Source organism: Bombus flavifrons, chromosome 1 (assembly GCF_040668555.2).
Source record: "Bombus flavifrons isolate JBK064 chromosome 1, iyBomFlav1_principal, whole genome shotgun sequence".
Lineage (NCBI taxonomy): Eukaryota > Metazoa > Arthropoda > Insecta > Hymenoptera > Apidae > Bombus > Bombus flavifrons.
The window spans coordinates 9,605,077-9,624,539 of record NC_138442.1 but is presented as its reverse complement, the minus strand read 5'-3'; the positions used below and the strand labels follow the sequence as shown (position 1 = coordinate 9,624,539).

The window sequence follows — 19,463 nt, the reverse complement described above, 5'->3', positions numbered from 1 at the left end:
AACTAAAGTAATCAGCTTCTCAGAAAACAATAATTTGTGCTTAGCAAGTAGCATGGCGAATGTTTTTTTATCTTGCTATAGAATTTTGTAGACAAGGTCCAATTTCGAAAATATGTACATATATGTATTACAGATACAGTTATGGTACCAAATTATTATTTTAGAATAAATCGATTCTTGGTCGATATCGGAAAATTTAGCTATCTTCATATATCATAATTAAGCTACGGATTATGTGAAATTTAAGGATGCAAAGTTTGCAGAATGCATGTATAATGATTAAAATTATAAAAAATATTCAAAGTAAACCGTGTATCATGATAATTAATCAATGAAATAAACTATTTAGTTTTCATATTTTTTTAATTACGTTTACTGAAATATGGATTTGAACTAATATTGGATGTCAAACTTGACAGTACTGTAATAAAACAGGACATATGAGTTGGATAATGCATTTCCAATCTGAAATACATCATACCACTGTGTCTTCAACCATGTGCCCTTATTTCACCCGCAATAGTATACTACATTCTATAAGATTGACTATTTATAACGTTTAAATAATATAAAATAGAATATTGAGACCGCAATGAGCAAGTACAGATAAGAATGAAGATATTAAAATGAAACATCGCAATTGAACGTAGTTATCATTTCAATTCCTATAGATTGCGCAAGATATCCTAATGCGTTTGTGTTTCGTTCAAATGGCATTGAACGTGTACACATGCAACATGCATGTATAAAATCACATGCGGGGTGGAACCCCTTACTGATTCTAGGGCAACCAGCTTTCGCACTTACCCTCCCTTACACCCACTACCAGGTTACCTCGCCCTCTTGACTATCCCGAGTCGATATCCCGTACTGCTTTTGACCTTTCACCTTTTTCGCGTTACCCTGATTCTGTGACCAAGGGACAACCTGCCTTATCGACTTGTAATGCTACTCGTTCCTTTTATTCGCGATTCATTATACTTCACCCTTGATTAATTTTATTTTTATGTATGCATATGTGAATTTTATACCTTGACTATATCTTTTTCTTTTTATATTTTTTCTGCAATTTTTATTAGTTTTTTTGGTGGAGAGAGGGACGAATAAAGTATTTTTGTCATATTCTTAAACCATTTTTATTTAATATTAGGTGATAATTTAAGTCTTTAAAAAATGGTATTGCTTGTCGGTAATGTGAAAATAAATTCGACTTATTTATGGAATGTTAATTTTAATTTATGATATGTTAATTTTAAAACTATTCTACTAAAACTATACAGAATGTTAATTTTTAAAACTATTCTTTGGGAGTTACTTAGGAGCTAACACAAAATTTTCGTATTGGTATTATTTATTTCAACATATTTAATACTATGTTTTTTAAGTTACAATAACTGAAGTTAGAGAGATTGAAATAGTACCAACAAATTTTTATCTTCGTTTTCTACCTCCAACTTTATGCTTCATATTTCGTTGTCCTTTACCTGCTTTCGGTTTCTTTACCCCCTTAGCTTTTGCTCCCTTTTTACCTATTTTCTTGTCTTTTTTTACTTTAGCTGGTGTTGTTCTGCGAAATACATTCAATTACAATCTTTTCTATACTAACAAGTCTTGTAAAAAAAAAGTGTGAAAATTTACTTTGGTACAGAGAAATCTTCACGTAAAATCTTAGTGTTACTCTTCAGAATACTGTCTACCAGATTGGTATTGCGTTTCTTCTCTTCCTGTAAATTTTTGGGAATTTCTTCCGCTTTCCTTTTCATACCTGGAACTTGCTTGGCTATACCCTTGGCATCTTTTTCTTTTGGTAACCTATACAATATCGTAGGAATTTTATATAAATTTTATATAAATTTATATTAAATACATAACTATATTATGATTAATGTTTAAACGATACAATATGAAATATACCTATCTTGGAATTTGCCAAGAGATGCTGTTGATGTACGCGCAATAGTCATGGCTTGTGAAAGTTGTTGTGAATCAGGAAAATGTTCCCTAGTAGGAAGTCCTACCTTTGGAATTTTTATATTTTTTGCCTTGGCAATATTACGCAGTCTTTGTAATTCATTCTTAGACTTTCTTTCTTCTTTTGCTGTCTTTGCAGCTGCAAATGGATCTTCCATAGCTTTACCTTCATTATTAACTTCTACCAACCATTCCTTCTGTTCTATAGCTTTGTTACGTTTATAACCAAAAGTAGGTATCCATTTCTACAAAAATATTAAGATATGATAAATGCTTATATCAACAAATTAAAATTTATTTCAGAAGAGTATCTGTAACTTACCTGTAGTTCTTCATCCCATTTAAGTTTAGATTTGCTTTTTCGTTTAGTTTTGATACCTTTTTCTTTAGCAAATTGTTGCCATTTTGTCAAAGGTTTTGGTTTTGGAATTTGTCGAGCTCGTGGTAATACAAATTTCTGTTTGGGCAATTTTGCTACTATTACCTCATCAACACGTTCTATTGGAAGTTCCCATATTTTATTAATAACTATTTGCACGTTGTCCCTTGTTAAACTTTTTAGATATTGTTCGGTCTGTGATCTATAAGACATTAATTAATATATGCAGGTCATACAAAAATAAAAATGATAGAAAGGCTTTGTAGGTTACTTTAATGCTTTTAGGTCCACAGTATTATAATCTAACGCTAAAAGAGTTCCTAAGTCTGTCTCAATTTCCACATCTTTATTTACTTCTGTGGATTTACTTGTATCTTTTTCCTGAGTGCTGTTTTCTAGAATTGAATTTACAACATCCATCCTATCGATTGTTCCTTTATTTTAAATTCTAACTGATCTACGGAAGAAAATTCTCAATTTTATTTTCGTTTTAATCACAAATAGTTTTATTTTTTATTTATACTACATCTGTCACTATAAATATACAACAAAATACACAAAACGAAATATGAGAAGTTTTTCTTGTTTTGTACTTCTTTGCTTAAAACACGTGCATTAAAGGTTATGTTGGCAGTAATGCCGTTTATTTCGATGCATTCGTAATGGTGGTTTATTATCTTTAAAGCACGCAAAGTTTATGGTAGAATCATACTTCCGGATATTTATCGAAATCAGAAGATAAATATTGTGTTAGTGAAACAATAGATGCTTTTTATATTAAGATTTATATTTTATTCGTTTTATCATATATAATACATTAATGTTTGTTCTCACGGAATTAAAGGACACAGTTAGAATTCCACCATGGGAATTCAAACGAAAATTAAACGATGCTATCACAGATGAACTCAATAGAAAATTAGCTAACAAGGTAAAATTTCATAATTTCATTTAAATATTTGCAGCCAAATTTCACCAGTAGAATTAGATAGAATTATTAATTTATTTGTTTAAGGTTTATCTTGATGTTGGTCTTTGTATTGCTCTTCATGATATTACAAAAATTGAGGAATCATATATTTTCCCTGGGGATGGTGCATCTCATACCAAAGTAGTATTTCGTTTCATTGTGTTCCGTCCATTTATGGAAGAGATATTAATAGGGAAGATACGAAGCTGTAGTGTTGATGGTGTTCATGGTAATACTTAGAGCAATATTAATGTTTACTTCCATTTATGATTTATTTAACATAAACATACCATACATACCATTTATTTACCATAACATTGTTTACAGTAACATTAGGGTTTTTTGAAGATATTGTAATACCACCTAATAAATTGCAACATCCATCAAGGTTTGATCAAATAGAACAAGCATGGGTGTGGGAATATGATACAGGAGATGGTCAAAAGCATGACTTATTTATGGATGCAGGTAAATCACTTTAAAAACTTTGATTGTTTCATGAAACAGGAATACATAAGGTAATAAAATTGTAAACTTTAGGTGAAATTATACGATTCAGGGTAATAAGTGAAACATTCACAGAAGCATTACCTACGGGACCAAATATGTCTGGGGAGACTGAGAAATCAGAAGCTAAAAATACATCTCCATATACCTTAGGAGTAGGTATTTATACTTTAGGTGTATGATTAAGATATTGATTATAATCATATATAAATAATAATATATTGCGCATTGTACTGAAAAATAATGGTTATTTTATTTTTGTATTATAGGCTGCTATTGATGAACCAGGACTTGGATTACTCACTTGGTGGGAAAATACCTAAGAGTACAAAAATAAGTTCAGATCAATAAATTTTTATTTCACAGCACATTCCATCGTGTTATCATATATCACTCTTATAAGTTACATCCATGACTTGCGTCGCATGCGACCCGATCTCCGATAGAATTTCGACTGTGCGGATATATTTTATATATTTAGTTTTGATTGGTAACAGAATTATTAACCGCATATTTGTACAATATATACAAAGACGTTATGTGCTAAACATGTGGTAACACACAAAAAATAATTTCAGTTCGGTCAGAAATTGAGTTAATGCTAAAATATTACGCAGAAGTTATTCAGTAGTACGAGTCTGAACATAAAAACGTTGCACTTATTGTGCAACGGCGGCGTAAAATTCTCTTTCAATACCTTACATGTTGACTTGGATCATTAGTGTGTGTCTGACACTGATTCGTTTTAAATAACCGTCGAAATGTAGTTAACAGTATTAAACACGTAAAATACGTTTTTTTTTTTTCTATATTGCGATATATCATTACATTTAATGAAAAAACATTGGGAACTTAGCTAGATGTAAGCCTTAAATGTAGGAAACATTAATTACATGACAGCAGAATATACATAGGTAAAATATAAGTTAAAAACTTTTTTTTTTCTTCTAAATAGTACATACATGTGCAATGATCTTTAACGTTTTTTTTCTCTTTTTTCATTCGTTTATTTAGCAACACATCGTCGAGCAAATGAAAAACTCGCAGGATCGTGATGTCTCGTAAAATAAAAGTTCTCGTTAACACGTAACCGGAATGTTTTTCTGCACTCTTTTTTGGTTTCTTTTATCTTTTTGTTTTAATCACTTTATTACGATCGTAGCTTGCTTATTATACCTTTTTTTCTCTCAAAAAAAGCAACGCGTCTAACGCGTTGATAATTACGCGCATCCTTAAAACGTTGAAGCAGGTTTAAACAACGCCCTAGACATATGTATATAGTCAAAGTAGAACAACATACGTATAATAAAAATTTATCACAGTTCTAACTGTTGTTGAGTCTGTCATGTCATTTTGTCGTACAATATCTACGTCTTTTTATATATCATTTTTTCATTTCTTTTCTTCGTTTTAACGAGAACCTACTATAATTAAACTGTCTCTTCGTTTGCTTCCTGTTTTCTGTTTTCTCTATTATCAAGCGGCGACGTATGAAACTCCATATAAGATATCGATTTATTGAGAGATGCATACTTTTCTGCATTTTCTTTTTTTTTCTTGCATTTCTTTTTTTACATATTTTTTTCAAACGCGTTTCGACGAAAAATGCAAAAAAGGAAAAAGGAAAGAACAAAACGAATCGCATATACGATCCGATAAGAAGTTCTAGCATCGGCGAGAAAGGAGTGCGATTCATACAGGAGCTCTGGTGTATTAAAAATGTCTACGCGTTATCTTAGTGTTAACATGTTTGCATGTTTTTAGGGCTAGTGTTTTTCTTTTTTTCTTCTTATATATCCTTTTTTTTTCATTTTTTATATCCTTTGTCGTTACAAGAGAGAACAATAATTTGCGGTACTGCTTGTGTATGGACGTCAATTGCTTCTTTCCTATCTGTATCCGCATCGTCTCCTCCTCTCGTAGTCAGTACTCTTGTTCGTTCTAAATATTGCTTTACGTGAAACATCTTTTTATGTTGTCGTCTCGTTCTATAGGAATTGAAACGTCTTCTGTGTGGAACGCAAAGGAATTTGCTGGAGCTGTTGCCCTGCTCCCAACGAAGCGTCATTTATTCGATGATTAGGCAGCGCGGTAGGTGTTCGCGCAAATAATCGAACAGCTCTTGAGACGTTCCTGGACAATTAGTTAACTCTAGCTCGTGTAAATGTCGAAGCTGAATCAAGCTCGATAATCCGCTACTTGTGAGCAATGGACACCCTGTGAAAAATTTATGTTCTTTAACAGAAATGAATTTTTACTTTTTTTCCTTTGTGGAATAGTATAAATTATATAAAAAAGTTTATGTATACAAAGAGATAAATTTTTGAAAGATGATAACACCATTGATCAATGATTCAAATTTCTTAACTCCTTAATACTTTCGAATACCTTTTTTCTCTTTGTGGAAGAATGTAAAATTTTTCATCAATAATTTATACATATTAGGTTGTCCGAAAAGTTTCTTTCGTTCTATAAGGAAATAATAGACGCACAATGTTTTTTGTTTTATATTAGTTTATTGAATTATGCACGAACCTAATAATAGAAATAGAATGAAATGGATCATACCTAATTCAATAAAATAATATAAAACAGAAATTATTTTTCATCTATTATCACCTTATGAAACGAAAGAAACTTTTCGGACAACCTAATAGAAATAGATAAATTTTTGAAAGGTAAATTTTAATGCTTTTTAATTGTTTGTGAAATATTATAAGACCATTGGTCAATTATTTATATATGAAAAAAAGGGTAAATGTTTGGAAATAACATTTGTTCAATAATTGTTCATCTTTGAGAAAGGGGGCACGGTGAAGTTTATTCTTTAAATTTCGACGTGCAATGTAAGGTGACATATAGAGCAGGCTTTAGGTTGATCTTACCTGCCACGGAGAGTACTTGTAAGGATTTCATGCCGCACAAGTGCTGAAGTCCAAAGTCTCTAAGTAGTATGCACCATCTCAAGAACAATGCGCTCAATGATCCCATTGTGGAAATGTAGCCCACGCCTATATCTGTGATATGCACACATCTACGCGAGATGAAGAAAGAAAAGTTTAACAAACTATTTGCTTCAACTCTTCTCTTGATATAAAGCTTTGTAATTTTTTCATTTTTTCGTTCCTTTTCGATTCATATTTTTCATGATATCATTCTTTCCTAGAAATGAACCTTTATCCTTATATCTTAATCTAATTTCTAAATGTAATTATTTATAATAATTATATGTAAATTATGGATTTATCATAGATTTATAGATTGAGAAATCTATAGCTGCAACATATTATTATTTCACTTTCTAAATTAAAGATTATATGATTACATAATTAGAAACTTCAAGATAATAAAGGAAGGATCTATAATGATTCACGATGTCTTCGCCAAATTATTTAATGATTGTTTTCTGTTCATTATAGATTCGTTAACGTCTCCATTCAAGACAAATTGGCATGAAAACGAAGCCAAATCATTCGAGTCCAGGTTCGAAAACGACATACGCTCCTATCCATAAATTACAGAAAGTTTATTAGTACATATATTTAGGATAAAGACAAATGAATTTTGTAATTACAAAAATGAGGTTGACAAGTTTATAAGTGGTACGTATTGAAAGAAAATTAAATTATACTATGTTTTGAAGATATTATTAGAAATCTATTTTAATAAATATTATGTTTAGGATTAACAAGTGGTAGACGAATTATGGATAAGAGTGCATAGTTGATAAAAGTAAAGGACATAGTGTGTTCTGCTGTATATTTAAAAAATGTATCCTATAAGGTACTATTCGGAAAACAAGTTCCTGAAATTTACATAAATCATCATAATCGACATAAATCATTTGCAATTTGAAAATCAAGGTGTTTGGATGTGACTGTGAATATCATCAGTTAGAACTTCGCTATATCGCTTAGAACAACTGTACATTCTATATTCTATATATATATATATATATATATATATATATATATATATATATTATATATAATGATATATATAATATATATATATATATTATCTCCTACAGCCAGTCGATTTGTTGCTAGATTGTTAGTTCGTCTCCTTAGGCGTCTGAATGCATCGACGATCGCTGATTCATGGACGTATTGCACAATAGTTGATCGTAAATAGAATGCTTGTTAACGCGTTTAGTATGTAGAACATGAATGGATCGTACGGATTCACCGCGGTGGGTCGCAGTGTCATTTAGCGCGATTTAAAAGAAGAGTTAAGAAAAAGGGAAGTATGCCTCTTCATTTTCGTCAGTTGCAGCTGAATGCCTTTTCTCTTTACTCATTGGAAATCAACGTTGCAATTTTTTTTCAACTGATTTACATTATTGAATATTTAATGTTTTGCTTAATATATTCTTTATCATCGTTTTTTGTACGAAACTTTAACAAATTTTGGATCCCTTTTTATGTTAAGTCCTACAATAATTAAACAGTTCTCACCTGTCCAATGTGAGCTCCTCTAAGTGATTCAGATCACAAGCAATGTACTCTAGAGCCGCATCGGTGATTCTCGAGCACCAGCTCAGATCCAACGAACGAAGCCTGGATAAGTTTTCTGCTATCAATTCAACGCCATCATCTGTTACTTTACTGCATCCAGACAGAGACAGGACAGTCAGATTGGGCAAGGAATGTACTGGAAGATAAGACAGAAAATGAAGAGTATATTATACACTCTCTAAGATTCTTTTTTCTTTTTTTTTTTTAATCTTTTTCATTAACTTATTACAGAGAAATACGAAACTACCATATAAATAACGACATCTGGTCGTTGTCCTCGAAGTAGCTACGTGTACTCACTTAGAAGCGTGAGTCTGAGCTGTTGCTGACAGCTTGAAAGCTAAATAAAGCGGTGTTCCTTAATTCTAAATTTATAATGGTCGGATGCGTGCACCACCTGACTTAATTTCACGGTATCGTCATCAAGAATTATTTCTACCTGGATCCTAGCAAAACGATTTTGCAACTGTCCCGCTTTACGCGACGTTAACGTCTTGAGTTATGTTGGAGTATTTTTTACTATACATATACAACGAAGACACCACTATAATAACTAACATGATAACTCAAAGACTAATTAGTACCTATTCTTATTATATTCAACCACGTTATAATATCAGACACCTCGAGTGCCTTTAGTGGAAGACAATTTGTCATTTTATCACAGCAGTGAACATTGCTCAACGTTTTATTGTTATATATGTCAATTTTTCAATTTTTATTTATTTTTCATACTATAGTAAAACATAAATAACTAAAAGTATGGATACTGTATTCAAAAATAACTTTTCGTAATATGACGCTCCTTCATGTTATATTGATTTTGTATTACTAAACACTCCAAATGAATATTTGCTCCAATTTTTATTTAAATCTATGTCTTATACTTTAATCGAAAGACATACGAAATGTCTTATTCGAAGCAAAATACGAATAACATTGCAACGCAAGATTTCAAAATAAAGGCTCCTTACCAATATTGACTACACCATGATTAGTGAGTTCCCAGCAGGATTGCAGCCTGAGGATACTAAGGGAGCTACTTTGAGTGGCGTGGAAATATCCAAGAGCGGCATCGGTTACATGGTAAGCCTGCAACGAGAACTCGTAGAGACTCGGCAGCAATTGAGCGACAGCACCGACAGCTTCATCGGCCACATTAATACAATCCGACAAGGAGAGCGATACTATTCTAGGTGTCAAGCAAGTCCACAGGCCGGCTTCCGTTATCTCGTTGCAACCAGCTAATTCCAGCTCGAACAACGCCTAAAAATATAAAAACATTAGAGAAACTTCTACTCCCCCTTTCCTTAATATCTACTCATTAATTTACTCTGTATCAAATAAATGAGTGATATAAAGAAGAAAAGAAAGAAAATAGTAGCTTGTTTGAAAGCTTTGAAAACAAGAATGAAGTCTGTAGTAGTTCATTTATTTAATCAACAAGATATGCATGATCAACATTTTTAAAACAGTTGATTTAAATATCTATATTTGGATTGCACAGAATGTTTTAAATATTTTTGATTTTTCGACTTTAGAAGTTGGAGAAAAATGACCTTGAAAGAAAGTTCATCCCCAACGTACTTTTTATTAAAATTTACTTAATCTTTTTCATTGTCAGTTTTTAATATAGCATATACGAGACATTTGGAATAAAAAATGTTTATTTCTGAAAGAAAAATTCAATTAATTCTTACGTATTATACACCAATAAAAATCTGCTGTAACTTTAATCTGTAATCAAAAGGTAATAATGCTAATTTTTTAAGTGAAATATTTATAGTCTTTAAATTTAATGGTTGTTTTGTATCAAGGAAAGTTACATGTATGTATATACCTGTAAATGATCTAAGAGAGCTTCAAGCCCCCTGTCAGTAACGGCACAACATCTAAGCGATAACGAATGAATATTTCTCTGCGCTAATGGGAAACCGTGCGTCAGTTCCGGGATATCCTCATCCGATGCGCCGAGAAGAACCAACGAATGAAAGCCTCTTCTAACTAAGGAGGCGTAGAGCCGTGTGCGTGAACTAGGAGGCATGGCACGCACCTCACGACACCTCACCACGGGCACTAAACCTGCCCAGAGTCGAGGTCGCGCATAAAGTATATCTCGCCATCTTAAGCACACCTGTAAATCACCGAATCGTTACATTTTTGTATGTTTTTAGAAATATAAACTTTCAGGAATAGAACATTTTAAAAATATAAAATATGTCAAAGATGCAAAATTTTAAGAAATTGAAATTTCAGAAATGTACATCAATTGAAAAATTCACAGGTACTCGATTCGCCATGGAATAAATTAAGAATCATGGAAGTGGAATCTCAATGTTGTTAGATTTTCCGTTTTATTTTTAGGTATGCAAGTTATTCTAGAAAACCTTTGCCAGGATGATTTTATATGTTTGTAACAACTGCTTCTTAATAAAATATTTATGAATGCGCACGCAGTGCTTCCATTTTTAATCGAGGTATGCTGGCAGTCTACGTAAAACCCTGTGGGACGGACATCCTGGAATAGACGTCTTATATAAAAACTGCATCAAGATTGAATCAATATTAATATACTGTTCAAAGAAAGTAGGATAACGTATGTTTAAATCTTCAACAGTATTGTTAAGAGACTTTTCCTTTCATCCTATCATGTTAGAGCGTCTAAGTAACTAGATAAGTTGTATTATGTATTTATAGATTTATATATGTTTATTGTTCTGTTCTAAGCAGATGAGAGAATCAATGTTTACTGTTCCAAAGAGAATAGAATGATGCTTCAATTTTATGACATAAACTCTTAACTGGTATCGTGAAGTTATAAACGATCCTCTCAACAGTTGGAACTAAGTTACTTAATTCTAAAATACTTTATGCTTTTTGAAACACGAAATGGATTTAAATACCCTAAAATTAAATAATCTATCGAATTAAAATTTAACAATTTAATTTAATAGATTATCTAAACCAATATTAGAACCAGAACCAGATGACAGTTAAGAACCTTGTATAAGATATATGCAAGATCGTATATCAGTCTAATCTCCCGTGAAAGATCATTCGACCAGTATGAGAAGGCTTCTAATACTATTATTTATAATTGAACAGCGTTTCCAACCATAAATCATTAAATCAGCCCGAGTCCGCGACGTATGTATGTACACAAGTCGATAGCCAAGAAGTCCGACGTCCATTGCTAAACAAATATGTCATTTAACAAAGCATCACGCAACAAGACTTTCCTTAATCACAAGTGATTTATTTTACGACCAAGAAGAATCATCTTGCACAACCGTGAAAAGATTATTATCTAATCCACATCGTCAATCCTTACTATCTTCAATTCCACAGCGAATCAATGCCAAGAATTGAGGATTGAGCGCATTCTACTTTTCCAATAAAATTACAAGCTTCGGCAATATATAGAATGCAGCCAAAAGTATTATGGAAACAATATTATACAAGAGGATTCCGTATGCAAAATTAAATTAGTAGTATCAAGTGAAATGTTTTCATCCGAGAATTAATCTTAAGCTCAAGAGACACTATAATACCCATTACTTTTCTATACAAAATCTGCACGACTTTTACGAGTAGTTAGATTCAAGAAAGTACAGTGGATAGTTTTATTAACAATACTTCATTTCGTCAATAATAGTAAAATAAAATTTTAGCAGTTCACAATTTACTTATCTGGGCCTAAACTCACATTATTTGAACTAAGTATCATAAGTGGCAGAAAAATCAGCAAACTTCTACTATGCAAATTCTCCTTATAAACTATATCATACGTAATAAATTCTTAAAATCTTCAATACTGTGCTTTCAACGAAAAGCTATTATTCTACGTTTTTGATGTACTTTCGCATAGGGAATCACTTTCTGTCCTATGTATGTCATACAGTATTTTATACAATCCTCTTAACTGCTCCCAAACAAAACAGATAGAAAAGAAGATAACAAAGTATGTATCAGGTATTCAGTACAAGCGCCATTCTTCTTTGATTGTATATTCTAGTGCAATTCTTTCAACCGAACTTATCTTACTTCTCACTGAGGACGGAACATGTTAACACGTTAAAAAAAGAAAAAACAAAGATGAGTGCAAGTCTGTTGCAAGTTAGATTAATAACGATCGTTTAATCGCTGGCACCTGAGCCAAAATCCTCCTCTCGATGGCGGTGAAGTAGAGGAAGAATTTACTGAGGAAATGATCGTCTTGCATCAGCTGATCCCACGTGGTAGGCGCGACGTATCCGCCCGTTCCACCGCTCGCCAACGGCACATTCTTCCCTCGATTTCTCGATATCCTTGCTCTGCTCGGTGTACCGACGTTGCTCAGGCTCTTGTTGTTCACCGAAGGCATGTTGCTTATCGACGTTGGCACGCTCCTACTTGGCTTTTCCGGGGTTGCGTTCGCATTATTCGCGCTCTGCAAATTCGTGTACGGAACACCGCCGCTCCCGCAGAACACGTGCGTAACGCGTTCCATGACGCTCGCCTTTCCCCCACCTGAAACATTCCCATGGTTTATTTAAACATCATCCTTTGTTTCAATTGATACCTAATACGTTTCAATAGAGATTGTTTAATATTCAAAACAATAATTGTATTTCTTTTATCATCAGATTTAAGATTAATTTCTTTTCATTTATATTATGTATTACATGTATTAATTATATAAATAATATTTTATGTATTATATATTACGTCTTAAGTGATGATTGCAGAGGAGGAACATTATAAGTCACGTTTACTATTTGTTATAGCAAAGTAGTTAAAAAATTTAATATATTTTCAATCAATTCTATACCTCTTATCAAATTTGTTTTTTTATTTTCTTTTGGAGCTTTTTTATTCTCTTAAAAATTTGCAAATCGTTGCTTCTTCTATACTTCTGACTTCTATAATGCTTTTTCAACTAACATTTTTAAATTTTGTCAATATTAAAGATAAATAACAAAATTTGGGAAATAAATATGATAGAGAGTAAAGAATCTATTGAAATGTTTCATCCTGAGTGTCCTAAGATGGTTTTTGCATCCAATATTATTATACAATAGTCCATTTGGATCAAACAGGCGATTAAATGGGATGATTAAGAATGACAAGGAGTTAAATAATTTATGAATTACTTATATGAATTATTATATAATTAATTTATGAATGCTTGATGACTTCTAAAACTTTTATGAATGTATTATCATAGTCGTTTGGAACAGTGTAGAGGAAATATCGACTCGATAAAGCTGAAAGTTGTTAGGTTTCAGAAGACTCCTCCATGTTAAAGGCTTTCGTAAATTCCTTTAAAGAAATATTTACTTTCTCCATTATAAACACTCATAATCGAACATTTGTATATGAAACATTCGTTTGCAGGAACAGATCTATGTTGTTCATGAATTTAAATATTCACGATATTTGCCTGTAAGTCAAATTTAGGATGAACTATCCCTTCAATGATCATTGATTTACAGAGAACTCAATATTTTAAATTTATCAATTTGAATAAATCATAATCACCTCTATCAAATATATTACAAAAGAATTCAGAATAATACTTTTCTTCCATTGAAAAAAATTGACATCATATTATCAACAATACAAAGGTGTTCTTTGTCTAAAAAAGGATTCCGTATCGATGTTTATAGAAATAATCTAAAACATAAACTTCTTCCAATGACCAAATAGTTCTTCGATTATTCAAGTAATATTTTTAAAACAATCTATAAGTTGAAATAAACTACAATTATCTACATTAAATAAATTGTCATAAAATAGCATTTACATACAAAAGAATTCCTTTTTTGTATCATAAAAATATTAAAAATATTATGTGTAGATAAAGGTGTTTAAAACAAGTTTCTATATCCAATATAATTTTTAAAGATCCGTGCTTGTAATGAGGACTGAAGAGCATGTCTTTAAAGGCTTTTCTGTAAAGGTAAACTTGCTGCGAAGATGCGGTAAGTTATTTTCGTTTTATTTTCGAACTGTATGTCCCATTTGGCTCCGGGTACATCTCTATTTCCTGTCTCTATCTCTCTATCACATGGCAAGCATTTTTTCTCCGCGAATTGTGCCCACCTACGATTAACACGTTGATTGCTACGGTGATGGTCGCAGTTGGTATACTACGGATTTATATGTAAATTCATGGTTTTATATGTATAATAAAAGAAATGGAATTTTAGCGAAAAATTATTTTACCTGCTAAATAATATCGAGACTCTTATACTCTGGATATTTCATACATTTTTGTAAATTATTCACATTCTGTGCATTATTGCATTTGAAAATTTCTCATAAATGCGTAAAAATCTGCAGTCTAGTCATCCGTGAACCATGTTACTAAATTCTTTAAAATAAGTGGTACAAGATAAATCTCATAGGTTAACAAATTTTCAACAATATGGATGATTTAAATAATGTTATCAGAAAAGAATGCGCGAATATAATATAATTTTCTATTGTAATGTATGGAAATATTGTAATTAATATAAGAATTAAATGTTATGTTGTAGCATATTTCAATCTATTACGGCTTCCAGAGAAAAATATATAAACTTTATGTGGCAGTTAACGCGTTAAAGTACAATTCTGCTCTCTTATCCAACTTATTTATCAAGCAACAATAACGTATCTCGCATCACATCTATTCTATCGCGAGATGTAACTCGATCGATAAGTTTATCGAATGATAGTTTCACCGGTATTCGCAATCGAAAGAATGTATCGAATAGATTGTTGAAAAATGTCTCCGATTCGAATAAAATTCGTTGCAGCGTGACAAAAATTTTCTATACGCCACGACACTTCAAATTTATAGCCAGTATTGATCAGTTCCACGTGTAATGTAAATAGATATTCCCTACTGTAGAAATCTTTATTGAGAACATGAAAATATGGAGATTTTTTAATACTTATTGGTCTAATTGTCTTTAATGTAATAATTTGTTTTTCAGATGGCGAATTAACAAGATATAATATGAAAATTATTGCAAATGTCTCGTACAATTTTTTATTTTCTTCTCTATGTTAAATTTTATATTTATAAAATGAATATCATTTGAATCAGAGAAGTTTGAAATTATATTAATACGATAATTTTATGATATAATGACAGATAACTATGTATCTATATAGAATTACAATAATTTTATATTAATTTAGAAAAACAAGAAAAGCTCAATTTCATTCCAAATATAGACGTACGACAAACAAAATTTCTAATCTTAACGATCTTAGAGTAATTCCTTCACATTCATATAATATAATTTATAATAATCTAAACTTCGTAGATAATCAAAATAAAAAAATAGAGAATCGAATGAAGTTCATCATCTAATCCTAGTTTATTTTCTTGCAGCATCTAAATTTCATGAAAAAGATTAAGATGGTTTTAGGTTTTTGTTTGAAGAAACAAAGACGATCATGCGATGATACAGTAACGAATGATTAATTGTTTGAGAGGAGGGGTTTGGCTGATCTGCCGCAATTTTATCAGTCGTGCAGGGGCTCTGGCGGCAATCCAGCCGCCACGGTGATTACCTATTTTACGCGTTAAAATAAATCTCTTGCTCTGTCGCGACTTCTCGGCCGTATGAAAACCGGCATGCGTACGCTGCCTTTTGTCTCCCGGATTCCCATTCAAGCAAACCCGATGCTCGGGCTCTCGTGTTCGTCAGACACGACAAATCGCCGATTCACCGATATTTCCGGTCCGTGAATCGTCGACCTAGTCATGTCAATCGATACGATGTTCTCGTGCTAATAATTAACCACAATTAACAACGGTTGAAATAAATTCAGGTGTCACGTTAAAAACATACAATGCCTGATCATTTATGACTGCATTATTATTGCCTCTACAATAGCGTACGAAATCAAACGAATTGAGCGAATATCTGTGGAAACTTTTTATGAGTATGTTATGTGTTATACGAAACATTTTGAAATGTCATTAGTATTGTAACAAGGCATGATTATGATAATTGTATTGATAAAGTTTGGAACAAATTCGCAAGTGTATATGGATGCTACAAGATATTTAATGTAAATATGTATTTCACAGAGATTGCAAAACTATTTAAACAGTTAATTATTCATTATATTAATAAGCCATGATATTCAGTGCAGTCATCTTAACCTCTTGTTATATGTTTAAGATGGCTGTTTATAAATTATACTAATTTTTTAATAAATATATTTTTTATATACTTTTATATTATTTATATAATAGTTTATTTTTTAATTAAAAGTATATTTTAAATATACTTTTTGCACAATATAATACACTACATACACAGTACATATATACCTAGAATGTTTCATTATTAACTAGCCATTATTAATTTCAACAGTTTTTGGAAATTGGTATTAAATGTATATCTAAAATAAACAAATGTATCAGATATTTGTATCCTACTAGCACTCAATAGAAAGTATTACTCGAGAGTAATACTTCTTAGAAATATACTTCCATTAGTAAATGAAATTATATTAGTATGACTATAGTTGAGATGATTAACATTCATATACGAACGATAGGAAACCAGGATAAGTTGCAGTGAAATACATATTTCAGCTGACAATGGTCCAACATCTTTGCCATATTTTCCAACAATACACGAGGCCTAACAATGTCTTATTAAAACTTAAGCTCTAGTTTTAGATACTAGATTTTAGATATAAGTATCATAAGGTTAACCTCTAAATGAGATTCAAAATTAAACCTCAAGTCATCCATAAAAAGTACATAAAAGATATAACGTTGTAAAGGTATAAGTTACATTGAAAAGATTGATAAACTCGTAAAAAACATCATAAAGAAAAACACACAAAATTGAAGACGAATGATGTATGTATGTATATCTTTCCCAGATTTTCAAGCAAATGGAAAATAGAATGCAAGGTAAAAGATTACGAGATGGCTAAGTTCTACGTTTCCACGTGCATGAGGACGAATGCTATCGATTCCATTGCAGTTCAGATTGCGACTAAAACCACTTGGTGGCCGCTTTAACGAACGTTCCGGAGGAAGATCGCCGGGGTAACACCGAGCATACGATGCACCGGGTAATGTTGTACAATGCAGAATTAAGAAACATTGTCCAAGGAGCGGTTCGGGGTTGCGGTTTAACAGAAATCAATTGGTATTTGTGATTACGCAATAATGGCTGGCCAAATTCGTCGATCGCCCCGCTTCGGCGACTGTTTAAGATTCCAGCACGATGAAACAATGAATAAAAAGAAGAGAAAGAAAATTAATTGGTAATAACATTCTGTCGAAGCTCTCTCTAAAAGAATCGACGATTATGAATTATATGTTTAAGTTAGGACGAAGCTAGACAATTCCAAATTAGGTATCGATTTAAAATTATTCTCGAACCATTCACATGAAGGTTAAAATAAGTTACAAGGTGCTTGAAATAATTAGAGGATCGTCTTTACTCGAATGAATTTATTGCTCAGCAAGTTATTCAATAGCTTGAAAGCTTGGTAAATACCATATTGAATTGTGTATTTAGTAGAAACGTTAATAATTTTAAAAATAAAAGATACACAACGTTAATAATTTTAAAGATGAAAATCACAAAAGAATGTTTTTGATCGTATTTCTCATTTCTTGATAATGTATTAAAAATTCATATATTTCAATGTTAACAAATACTTTTAAGAATTTCAGATTGACTCGGTTGAAAAAAGATCGCATTTGAATACTCGGTAATTCCTTAATCTCTTCGATCAGTCCATTTTTCCAAATTCCTTAAATACATATGCGAGGTATGATTCCTCTAATATCTTCAAGTCCTATATCGTATTACAAGAAAAAAAATAATGTTAATTAATTCACCAACCATGATGTTTAGACGCTCTTAGCCCCAGACCGTTGATTCTTTTGGTCAACTCGGCGCTGGCTCTTTCGACGACCCCCTGCGCTGATATCGAAGACATCTCTCAAGAAGCGGAGGCGCACTCCCTTTGCTCAGCCACGACTTGTAGTCAAGACAAGTAGGGATGCGTGTGACCGTGGTTGAAACGTTTCATATTCGACAGCCACGGAAACAAAACTCAATCTTCGAGTTTTACACGGTTCCTCTACCACTCTCCTGTTTTTTCCTGCGTTTCGGTTCTTCTTTTTGCGTTTGCAACGTCCAGCTGCTTTCACGACAATAACGGGTTCCTCCAGCACATAAGGTCAATCGTTAATTCCATGAAAGTTGTTCGATCATAACGTTCAACAGCTTTCTAAATTTATCAGGTGTATCAGCGCGCGTAGCCAAGGAGAACGAAACGCAACCCTTCGAGATAGCTCGTCGCATGCGGCGAATCGATGACGGAACGTTTTGCTGGAAAGATCTATTTTAATCGACAGCTCGTGACAGTCGCGTGAACCGTTTGACGAAAGATTTATATGTCACAAAAACGAAAGGGGACGATAGTTCAGAACGAAGAAAAAGAAGTGGAAAAAATAGATAATGACGAAGATACGTTACGATATGATATAAGTATACGTTGGACGACTAATATTCTTCGTATAAAACGAACAAAATATCACGTTCGTTAATCACGATTCGAGTTTATGTAATAAACTTGACCACCTCACTAAAAAGTGTACAAATGATGGAATGCCTCTTCAACACTAGCTGTCGAATCGATAAGCATCATCGGCACAGACATTTCTATCGACGATGATCTGGTTTATTCGCGTCTAATACATCCCCACAATAGTTGTCGAAATAATTGAACGCGCCACTATATCCGTTTCCCGTTCGTAGAGCACGATGTGGACTATGCACACAGCCTTTTCACCGCGGTGCTTCTCTTTCTTTCCTTCTCTGTTTATGTACCAGTCATGATACCGAGCGAAAAACAAAGTTAGAAGGTGGAGCTGCTGCAACGAGCACGGTACATGGGGGTGGTTTGTGCGAGACTGAATCGATATTCGCGCTGAACTTGTCCGGCTGCCCCCCACTCGAGCCGCACGAGACCGTGTGGTTTCCAGGCGCGAACCAACCTTTTACGCCTGACAAACAGTGAACCAACGTACTTATCGGGTCGCCTGAAACTATGCAAACCAGTCGACGATCCGAGATGAGCATTGCATTGATCGCAACAG

The 19,463-nt window shown here is 32.5% G+C and overlaps 3 protein-coding genes across 4 annotated transcripts; 1 reads left to right on the top strand and 2 right to left on the bottom strand.

The window, feature by feature from the left end:
* Positions 1-1,297: 1,297 nt before the first annotated feature.
* On the bottom strand, positions 1,298-2,944 carry LOC138179181 (ribosome biogenesis regulatory protein homolog). The gene is made up of 5 exons (XM_069111710.1): positions 2,622-2,944; positions 2,294-2,552; positions 1,915-2,216; positions 1,639-1,812; positions 1,298-1,567 (listed from the first exon to the last, which is right to left on the bottom strand). Exons 1-5 carry the CDS (start codon positions 2,768-2,770, stop codon positions 1,432-1,434), a joined length of 1,020 nt encoding a protein of 339 aa, XP_068967811.1. The 5' UTR covers positions 2,771-2,944; the 3' UTR covers positions 1,298-1,431.
* A 111-nt stretch (positions 2,945-3,055) lies between these two features.
* On the top strand, positions 3,056-4,197 carry Polr3H (RNA polymerase III subunit H). Its single transcript, XM_069111741.1, has 5 exons — positions 3,056-3,281; positions 3,366-3,549; positions 3,648-3,788; positions 3,861-3,982; positions 4,097-4,197. The coding sequence occupies exons 1-5, from the start codon at positions 3,171-3,173 to the stop codon at positions 4,148-4,150; spliced, it is 612 nt and encodes a 203-aa protein (XP_068967842.1). The 5' UTR covers positions 3,056-3,170; the 3' UTR covers positions 4,151-4,197.
* On the bottom strand, positions 4,166-19,452 carry LOC138179098 (F-box/LRR-repeat protein 16). Of its 2 annotated transcripts, none has more exons than XM_069111552.1 (7): positions 18,202-19,452; positions 12,495-12,853; positions 10,185-10,478; positions 9,319-9,610; positions 8,285-8,480; positions 6,713-6,861; positions 4,166-6,044 (listed from the first exon to the last, which is right to left on the bottom strand). In XM_069111552.1, the coding sequence occupies exons 1-7, from the start codon at positions 18,296-18,298 to the stop codon at positions 5,896-5,898; spliced, it is 1,536 nt and encodes a 511-aa protein (XP_068967653.1). In that variant the 5' UTR covers positions 18,299-19,452; the 3' UTR covers positions 4,166-5,895. The 2 variants fall into 2 exon arrangements, with proteins under 2 accessions (XP_068967653.1, XP_068967658.1); XM_069111557.1 differs by lacking the exon at positions 18,202-19,452 and adding an exon at positions 14,552-14,902.
* Between the last annotated feature and the right edge of the window lie 11 nt (positions 19,453-19,463).

Excerpts from the sequence above, each read along its gene's own strand:
- LOC138179098 (XM_069111552.1), bottom strand. The coding sequence starts at position 18,298 with ATGTCTTCGATATCAGCGCAGGGGGTCGTCGAAAGAGCCAGCGCCGAG. Across the intron at positions 10,479-12,494 it reads AGAGGAGGATTTTGGCTCAG|GTGTGCTTAAGATGGCGAGA; the intron begins GTGCCAGCGATT and ends GGTGATTTACAG. Across the intron at positions 6,045-6,712 it reads ACAAGTACTCTCCGTGGCAG|GGTGTCCATTGCTCACAAGT; the intron begins GTAAGATCAACC and ends AATTTTTCACAG.
- Polr3H (XM_069111741.1), top strand. The coding sequence starts at position 3,171 with ATGTTTGTTCTCACGGAATTAAAGGACACAGTTAGAATTCCACCATGG. Across the intron at positions 3,550-3,647 it reads TAGTGTTGATGGTGTTCATG|TAACATTAGGGTTTTTTGAA; the intron begins GTAATACTTAGA and ends CATTGTTTACAG. Across the intron at positions 3,983-4,096 it reads CATCTCCATATACCTTAGGA|GCTGCTATTGATGAACCAGG; the intron begins GTAGGTATTTAT and ends TTTGTATTATAG.
- LOC138179181 (XM_069111710.1), bottom strand. The coding sequence starts at position 2,770 with ATGGATGTTGTAAATTCAATTCTAGAAAACAGCACTCAGGAAAAAGAT. Across the intron at positions 2,553-2,621 it reads GTGGACCTAAAAGCATTAAA|ATCACAGACCGAACAATATC; the intron begins GTAACCTACAAA and ends AATGTCTTATAG. Across the intron at positions 2,217-2,293 it reads AATGGGATGAAGAACTACAG|AAATGGATACCTACTTTTGG; the intron begins GTAAGTTACAGA and ends ATATTTTTGTAG.